We start from the raw sequence: 9,704 nt of genomic DNA, 5'->3' as shown, positions 1-9,704 counted from the left end.
ACTTCTGTTTTTGACCCTTTTCTTGAATTGATTTCTCAGAATATCGTTCCATTTTACTGAATTTTCTGCGTGCTGAGTCTAAATGATCATTTTTTTTAACTCAACAACAAGCAGACCTTCCTTTTGAAGAGACCACGTGAATTCTAACGTACATACCAAGAAAACGTTCCAAAAGTTTCTTAGAAAAAACCAGAAGCGTGGCAATTCTCAACATTATACTAGAGTGAACTTCTGTCAGGCATTTTCAATTTATGCAAATATGGCTCATGCCACGGGTGTTTGACGCGAGTCTTTCTTCGAAATCTTCCAAATTCATTACACTTTTTTAAAAATAAATTCGGTTAACACGTAACGTAAAGCCTCCATCGGGCCATCAAAATTTGAAAACTAGTTTGATCACGATGACACAAACTCGGTTAAACCGGGTATGCCTCACTGCAATAAACAAAAAAAAAAAACAAAACAAAAAACAAACAAACAAAAAAAAACAACGACAACAACAACAACGAAAGACATTTAAAAGGGACCCTCCTGCCTGGTTATATAAAGGAGCACTTTTATTTAGCAGTAGAATTCTTGACCATTCTTTCCTTCTCTTATCCAGTTGATGTTTCGAACAGATATTCCTTAAACGTCGACAACAGAAACTTACTTATACACATGTACTTGCAGTTTGAGATTCACCCTGTTGTGAAAGTAGGAAAAAAACGCCTTCGTGTATTTTCGTTGATTGCTAAAGGCATCTACCAGTGAAACACAAGCAGAGCGATAATTAAAGCAGCCATTATCTACTCTAATTGAACTCAGATTTCCCCAAAATTCCCAGCACTTCTTGCCAGATTGGCTTCCTTGAGGCCCCGGGGAAGGTACTTTGGGAATTTCTGGGTGGGGATGTGCCGCTGGGACCCTGGAACCCTTAGCCTATACCAGAGCTAGTTCAGCTCAATTTTGCTAACCTATACTAGAGTAAACTCCCCAAATCCCCCCATCTATCGACACTGTTGAGGCTGATTTGCGTAAATTTAAACTTGCCGATTTAATTTTTTTTATATTTTTGAGTGGCAATTCCTGGTTTCCTTACGCTAGATAAAATCTTCAACCAACCAGTCAGGTTTGTGAAAAATGATACCCTATTCTAGACCCAAACACTCTGATTTATATACCCTATCCTAGAGTAAACTGCTCGAAAACCATACCCTTCACACCGGCACATACCTATGTGGCCAATATATGGCAGTACCCCCATCCCCCCGGGCTTGAGACCTGGATTTCAAGGAGACGCAGAAAGATTTCGTAGAGTGTAGGTGACTGTTATTCTCAAGCCGTGTAACAATTGTTTGTGCACTCATTTGTCCCCTTAGAACTCTAAAAGTGTCTTGCGGTGGAACGGGAAATCAACCAGAAAATGAACTTTCACTTCAACAATAACTCTAACGTCACCAACTTTACTGCTCCGAAGGAGTTTTCTCTTCATTATAACCAAACAGAAGAAGTAGTTAAGAAGGTCGCGTTTTGGCTCATCATCATCGTTGGTTTTATGGGCAACTCACTGGTCATTATAGTAGTAAAGCTGTTTCAAAGCATGAGAACAACTACCAACTATCTCCTGGTCAACGTTGCTTGTGCCGACGTCACGACTCTGTTGTTCACAGCAATGCTAAATGTAATCATGAGAAAAAACGGGTTAGTCACTTCCAAAGCTCTTCCAAGCTTCCTGTGTAAGTTCATCTACACCAACACAGTGGCGATTATTACGCTTCTGGTGACCGCGTTGACGCTTACAGTCCTGGCTGTCGAGAGATATCATGCACTGGTTAAACCCCTGATTTTATCACGTAGACTCACCATCAGCAAGATGGTTTACGTCATAACCGGAATCTGGTTGGCTGCCATAGTGATGGTAACTCCACTGTTTGCAACTCTGGACTATGATCCAAACAGGCGTTCTTGCAGTCATGGTGACGCAGACTATGAAATGATGATCTACATTGATTGCCTGATCGTCATTCTCACCTTTGTTCCATTCGCAGTGATCGCCTTTTGCTACACTCAGATCATCTATGGCATGTACTACAAGAACACGATTTGTGGTACTAAAAGTGAGAGGAGTGATACCAGGGAGGAAGCGAGAGAAAAGAGAAAACTAGTAACACTACTCATCCTGTTGACTATAGTGTTTTTCCTAGCCTTTGTCCCTTATGGCGCTTTGTTAATAATGCAAGTAAGTAATGTAAAACATACACCAACGTACCTCCGATACGGTTCACAATATCTCACTCTATTGAACTGCTCGGTAAATCCTTTCATTTATGGGTTTCAAAGTTCCAATTATAGACTCGCTTTCAAATTTCTTTTGAAGACAATTCTTCGCCGGGACGTCACTTATGAACGTTTTGAAATGCTTGAAATGCGGACCCGCACTTCCTCACGCACTGTGTGACTGATTCACCATCCTTGTAGAAGAGACAAGGGATGTACAATACTCTAAAAGCTCACTACAAGCACGCGCTCGGCTTTAAGCTGTTTCAGCGGATTTATGCACTAATTAAGTTAATGAGTATACTACCATACGTTTATTTAGCTGATGCATGAAGACGTTCCCTGCATGTACCGTACGAGCGGACACCTTAGATTTATAAAGACGAATCTGAAGTGGATTTTCCAGCCAAGAATTTAGCCACTCACGTTTCAATTAGTAAGTGCGCATATTCTAAGACCAGGAGTGGCATATTTTATCGGCTTAGGGGATGCTTTTCTCACGACCTAATGCCTTCATGGAGAGTCGTAGTTTAAACAGTGGCCCTGAAAGTTTGAACCTCGGCCACTAATTTGTAGAAAAATGTACTGAAAAGTTCAGAAGTTATTCATGTTTTTGCTCCAGAATCATAGATTGGCTTGCCAGACTGTGAGATCCTCCTTAACAATCTATACAGTAAATACTTTAGAAAGTTGCCAGATGGGTCAAGGACTTAAGCAACCGTCTGTAAACTAATTTTAAGAACAACAACAAAAACAAAATTTTATTTATTTTCTTTCATTGTAAAATTACATGTTATTTTGCCCGCGGATAGCAAGTGTTAATCGAAGACGGCCATTTATCGCTTACAAATATAACTAGATTAATTAAATAACAGTAATAACAATTAATTTAAGATTAAATATATTGTTAATATTATTATCGTCTCTGCATATTAAAACTACTAAAATAAGATCTACATTGATTTAAGTTCTTATTCATGTATATCTACACATGCTATAGCAGTTAGCTAGTAGTTGTATAGATCAAGTTTTTGTTTATAATACTCAATTTGAAATACTTTGTAACTAATTTTGATTTTTTGTATCATTTACAAAAAGAAAGGTAACTGTGGATTTCGGCCAATCAGATATTTACCCGGGAATGTCTACGATATCTATGTGAATTCCTTGTTATCACCCAATTTATATCTAATGTGTTTTGTCTACTACTCCCATTAATCCAGTTTATGCAAGTGGTATATCGATAATATTGACGTCTGAAAACAATAAATAAAGGTGATTTTGATAGATCGCTATACTTCTCCTACCTACTCCCCATACCTCTACAGTGTCATTTTCCCCATTTTACTACGTATTTATCAAAAGATAATTTAAAATTTCTTGCGATAGCCTGACCTGACGATTAATGAGCTACAACGAAATTTTACTGATATGTTCTGCAACTCTTCGAGGTTTGGTGCGCGAATAAAGAAAAGCTCAGCCGAAAACAGCACCGGGCGAATTTCGAGCTAAACTTTAAGCTTGCAATCCAACGTCCATCAAAGTTACTCTGTTACATGGACTAAGACAAAAGTCAAGCAAGGAGGCATTTTACCCACGGAGTTTCATTTGAAAAAATGCCTCATTGCGTGATGCTGAACCAGTTTTACTTGGGATCACCAATCGGATTTACGTGATTGTCCAGCTGAGAAAAATTGAACAGGCCTTCTGATAAAACCCTTTGAGTATTGAATTGAAGAATCCGTTGTTTCACTTTCCCTAAATTAAGCTGGCAGTAAAAAAAAAAAAAAAAAGAAAAAAAAGAAAAAAAATTAAAATAAAAAAATAATAATAAAAAAATAAAATAAAATAAATCAACCGTGAAAGGGTTCAAATTGAAGACAGTTCATGTTTTGTCTTCTGGTAAATTTACCCATGTAGCTGTTAGCGAGAAATTTAAAGTTCCGACGGCAACGTTCATAAAAACGCAAAGAAAATTTCGGAAGACTTCAGATCTAAACATGAAAGATACCACACCATAGTTTTCAACACGTTGCCACAAAATGTCTTTTTGTCTATTTAGCGTCAATCCTGTTTTACAAATTTTAACAATGACATCTCTACAAATTAAACTGACAGCTCATTCTTTGTTTCTGGTGAATTTGCCTAGGCATGTAGATGTGGGAAAACGAAAGCCCCGTGGCCAACGTTCGTAAAAAACACACAGAAAAGTTCTGAAGACCTCAGGCCTGGTGTACACGATAAATATGAAAGATACGTACCATAATACCATCTCTTAATGAAAGACGCTGTAATTAAACGGAAAAAGCAATACTAAGAAACCTTTGGCCGAAAAACCTGCTAACTAAAAAAGCCTAGTGAGAGAGCTTGCGTTGCGTTGGACGTGTGTTCCAACTATGGTAAGCAGCAATACAGTTGTACCCAATTTTATAGTAAACTTCTGTTGTATTGCGTTAAATTAGTTATTACTCGGTGGTTTTTGAGCGCTAGCTGATATTCATTTTTGTCCTTTGATAACAATGGTAGCTCGTACCTTTCGAGGACCAAATAAACCGAATTCCATAGTAATTCCTTTCTCTCAAGGAAAATGGCTTTATTTCAGATGTTAGTATGAAACCTCCTATACGCTTGAGCAAGACCATCAAACAAAAAAGTCTGCTCTGATGTGAAGTATATATGAAATAATTCATATTTGAACTGCGGTTGTACATGAAAGTCTGCTCTATGATATGGCAAATTTAGTTGTGTAAGTTACCACATCGAAAATCTACATAAGCACAACAACTTGTCTTCGCACAATACAATATAGTTTTCTCTTGAGTGTCGAAAAAAATTGGCTATTTCCAAGATGATCCTTGCTTTCTTGTCGAAACGAGTCTTCGCGCAAAAGCATTTTCATGTATTGAAAATGTGTCTCACCCCTCTGAACACTTTCATTTGTGCAAGGTAATTTTATTTTCATACGACATGTGTCTTCATTTGAATTCATATGAAAAGACAACTCTGACGCAAATCAACTCTGAGGCAAACGGCAACTCTGGATCGGTCTAATCGCATTTGCATGGGTTTTGCACACCAATGCTACAAGATCGGCTTAAAATTAAAAACTCGCGCCACTTAAAACCAAAACCAATCATGACTCGCTCCATACGTTTTCCCGCGCTTTGCTTCAGGTACATCGATTTACTTGTAGTCTTAATTTTCCCAGTTGATTTTCTAATGGTGCACTAATTACATATTGCATGTAGATTTTAAAGCCTCATAGGCTAGGCTTCATATAAGTAGAATGTTTCCAAAAGTCACCGAGCGTTTTAGACTAGAAAGTCATTATCAGAGTGAATTCGTTGGTTCTAACTAGAACTGTCCACTGTTAACAAGGTTTGTCACTGAACTGCAGCAAGCTGATGGGGCTTCATACGGTATCCCTTCTTGTTCGTAGCTCAATGGCGTCAAACTCTTCCCTGGTATTCCGGAAGAGTATTTTCTTGAAGATGTACCTGAAGCAGCATCTGTAGTTGGTACTAGGGATAGCATATATGAATGGATTAATCGAACAGTTCAGAAGTGTCAAGTATTGCACTCCTATTTTAAAGCGACTGAAGATTCGAAGTTTTTCAACGTTGTCATTTGCCATTCTGCTAAACTGCAGAATCAGGGCTACTCCGTAGGGCACATAGGCCACGAAAAACACGGTTGTAAGTGCCATGAGAAGTATTACGATTCTTTTCTTTTCTGCCATCTCTTCTGGGGTGCTGATGCCTTGACCTCGGCTGCAAATCGTTTTCCCAAAATACAATCCCGAAATAATCCGAGAATAGCAGAAAGCGATGGCGAAGAATGGAATCAACGTCAGGATAACGACCAGACAGTAAACGTACACTTTCATTGCATCGAAATCGTTACCAGGAGAACAAAGGCTCCTGGAATTGGGACGATAGTCAAGAGACACGAAGAGGGGTGTAACCATTGCTATGGCGACCAGCCAGATGCCAACTATGACGTAAGCAATCCTCTCATTAGTGATTCTCCTGGATATTACCAAAGGCTTGACCATGGCGTGGTATCTTTCAACAGCCAGGAGTGTCAGCGTCAATGTGGTAACAAGAAGTGTTACCATGGTAATATTATTGGTGTACACAAACTTACAAAGAAAGCTACCAAGAGCACCGGATGGGAAGGCACCTTTGATTGGGATGAGGTGCATTGCCGTGAACAGCAGTGTGGTGATGTCTGCGACCGCTACGTTGAGCAGGAGGTAGTTGGTGGTTGTTCGCATGGGACGAAAAATTATGATAACAGCAACGATGAATGAATTGCCGATAAGGCCCACCACTATGATGATCCAAATGAAGACCATACGCACCAAATAGTCACGCTTGGGTCCAGTCGAATCGAACTTGAGAGCTACAGAGCTGTTGTTGACGGAAGCTGACATAGTTTGTGTCGTTTCACATAAGCATAGATCTCTTCTATTTAAAAGGGAGAAAAAAACGATAATGAGGAAAGCTTTGATGCATTTGCAAGGAGAGCTCTAGAAGGATCAACGAAATAATTCTTACTGGATACCCTTAAATGGGTTTTTAAATGAATTTAAAACACATAAAGACTTAATACATCGGTAGGCCATTAAAACTGAAAGGGCTTTCACGGCTCTCTTCAACTTTTGTAGAGTCGGTAAAGAGCATTTCGGTTAGTGACAGCAATCGTCATCCGCGGCGCTTTTGATGCGACTTTAACTTACTCATGATTATTCCTAGTTAATATCATTCGTCCATTTCAAGGCGACTAAAAAAGCGCCTATTATGTATATGTTGACTAGTTTAATACTGCCGTGAGAACACACGAGTCATATATAATCTGGTGTTGCAGTGGATCAGACCTCAAAGCTTAGGTACGGAAAGTGGTCTGCACCGTTATTGCATTTGACAAAAAAAAAAAAAAAAAAAAAAAATAATGATAACAATAAAAAATAGAAATAAAAAACCCTGACGATAAAAGCTTGTCTTTCCCCCCAAGAGAGTCCACAAAGTTTAACATAGGCAAGACTTCTTTAAGTTTTCGTTTTAACTCAATCTAAAGGAGACAAACATCGGTTAAATGGCGTTAAACAAGGCAATAAAACGAGAAACCAGAAAATCTGCATAAAGATAACCTGAGTTCTATTATTTCTCAGTGAATTCTAAGAAACGGCTCCGAGGTATATTTTGGGATTGGATAAGTGTAATATAATTTATTAAAGCAATTTTTACGGTTTAAGGAGAGTTTTAACAAAAAATAAATAGACAAAGCAACCTTACAAGGAACGAATTAGTTTAAGTTCTTTACAAAGAGAGTGTATTCCTTGAAGGCGTCCATTGTAGACGCTTCTGAAAAACGTTGAGCGAAATTTATGCTTTCTGGACTTTCGGCAATTACCATTGGGTTTGAGTGTAGTATTTGAATTATCAAAGCATTATGAACAATACCGACTTTAACTTTGACTGAAAGTTCCCAGAAAAAAAAAAAAAAAAAATGCACTTACCGAGAGAGCTAAGTAATATCAGTGCTTGATGCCTAAAAGCAAGTCAAAAATTGGTTTTAATGTATGTGGAATTGAAGTTTTTCTTTGTGGCAGATATAATTAACTTTAATTTAAAGTCTTAAGGTCGCAATGTTTCACAAAGGGCATAGAAAGTTTGCATTAAGAGGATAATGCCTTACTCCATCCGCTCGGTCCACAAACCTCTTTTGTCTTATCCTTGATTCAGATGTTACTGGCAAAGATAAAATCAAGCCAAACTCGCCGATTTGTCACTTCCGATTGCACGATAATGTCTTGCTTTTTCCGCTTGAAATTTTTTACCAGATGAAACAAACATTGCAAAACTCTCTAATTTATTCTTTTTTCGGAAACATAACAAAAAAAGTCAAAAATAATGGATGAAGAACTTTTCCCGGTAACGCTCATTTGATATGATTTATACTCTGTTGTTAATTAAATATTATTTGTAAAGTAAAAATTAAATAATCAAGAAGTGCGAAAAAAATATGAAAAAATAGAATGACCCTCTTACAGTTGTGTACACAACCACTTTCTTTAAAAGATGCAAACAAAAATATGTTCCTTAGAGAAAATGGAAAATAAACCAACTAAACCATTAGTTCTTTCTGAAAATTTGATGGAAACAAAGCAAAATGCAAAGTGGTCTCGCTAAATTAATCGTAATTTATGTTTATAGGAAACAATATTAACTTCAGTGACCACGTAGGTGTATGTTATCATTTTCTATTGAAGAAGTCACCATGAAGGCGCCGAGAATTGCGGTTTCATATATTTAAAAGCGCTGTGTTTGAAACAACTTCTTTCTTAAAACTAAGCTGATGATTGCAGCTCTTTGAATAATAATAAGCATCAAATGGAAACATAAAATCGAAATTTTTGACCCGCCGGTGAAAAAATAGGAACTATTCACATGCTTAATGGACCAAGTCTAAAACAAAAAAAAAATCGTTCGATTTCCTGATATATACGTTTGAATCTTCGTGGTAAATATAGATTTTTATAAAATAAATCTTTTCGTTGGAGGAGCTTAGTTGTTACAGCTTCACGTCCTTAACCCACCTCCGATATTTTGACCGTTAAAAGCTTCTTTCCTATAAAATATCACTAAAAGTACTCTATAGAACATAATGGGTTTGTTCTGTATAAGTTGCTGAAAATAAACAAATACCAACCCCCTAAAATCTTGAAAAGTAAGTAAGGGAAATATAATACCTTCTGTTATCCCTAATGCTTTGTTGACCACAGAAAATATATTGATTCGAGATAGGGAATATAAGAGGTGATGACGCAACGAACGCAAACCTGTTTTGTAAGAAAAATATTTATTTGCTACGAGTGACAAGCAATAAGCTGTCAGCGGACAAAAATTAACGGATATCTGATGACAGAGTTGATAAGTGACTTGATAAGTGCATCTATAGGAAATAAGTATAAGTAACAATAATTGCATACGATTCTGTTATCTATGATCATAAGGGCGATTTTTTAAAAATTACGACCGCTGAAAAAATAAAAATAATTGAAAGTTTTTTCACGTGTTGGGCTGAATATCCGATCGTAAATTAATTCAAAGTTAGGCAAACCAGGCTTCCGTAAAGATTTACATTTTATCATAGTCAATAGAGGGGAATGATTATGAAACCCGACAAAGTTCTTTGCTATATGTTTTTGTTCACTTTTTTGGCCATAACCGCGCACAAAACACAATAGTTGTTTACTCCGTCCTGAGGAACTAACCAGTTGACACGTGTTGGTTACGAAATTCATGCGTAGTGTATGAGCGCAAAACAAAAGATTGTGCACGGTCGTGGACCTTCCAACATAAATCTTGGCATCTTTGTTTGCACCTTTGATGTTTGCCGGGCTTCATAACCAGTCCCCTTTATTAACTATGCATTTTATC

At 37.5% G+C, this 9,704-nt stretch overlaps 2 protein-coding genes across 2 annotated transcripts; one reads left to right on the top strand and one right to left on the bottom strand.

The window, feature by feature from the left end:
* The first annotated feature begins 849 nt into the window (after window positions 1-849).
* On the top strand, window positions 850-2,608 carry LOC110046872 (substance-P receptor-like). The gene has a single exon (XM_020752585.2). The coding sequence runs from the start codon at window positions 1,406-1,408 to the stop codon at window positions 2,438-2,440; it is 1,035 nt and encodes a 344-aa protein (XP_020608244.2). The 5' UTR covers window positions 850-1,405; the 3' UTR covers window positions 2,441-2,608.
* A 424-nt stretch (window positions 2,609-3,032) lies between these two features.
* On the bottom strand, window positions 3,033-6,719 carry LOC110046874 (galanin receptor type 1-like). The gene has a single exon (XM_020752586.2). It carries the CDS (start codon window positions 6,692-6,694, stop codon window positions 5,672-5,674), a length of 1,023 nt encoding a protein of 340 aa, XP_020608245.2. The 5' UTR covers window positions 6,695-6,719; the 3' UTR covers window positions 3,033-5,671.
* Between the last annotated feature and the right edge of the window lie 2,985 nt (window positions 6,720-9,704).

Source organism: Orbicella faveolata, unplaced genomic scaffold (assembly GCF_042242905.1).
Source record: "Orbicella faveolata isolate gen_17 unplaced genomic scaffold, um_ofav_v1 contig_12, whole genome shotgun sequence".
Lineage (NCBI taxonomy): Eukaryota > Metazoa > Cnidaria > Anthozoa > Scleractinia > Merulinidae > Orbicella > Orbicella faveolata.
This window is presented reverse-complemented; position numbering and strand designations above follow the sequence as displayed.

What these genes read in the sequence shown, in the direction of transcription:
- LOC110046872 (XM_020752585.2), top strand. Translation starts at nt 1,406, where the DNA reads ATGAACTTTCACTTCAACAATAACTCTAACGTCACCAACTTTACTGCT.
- LOC110046874 (XM_020752586.2), bottom strand. Translation starts at nt 6,694, where the DNA reads ATGTCAGCTTCCGTCAACAACAGCTCTGTAGCTCTCAAGTTCGATTCG.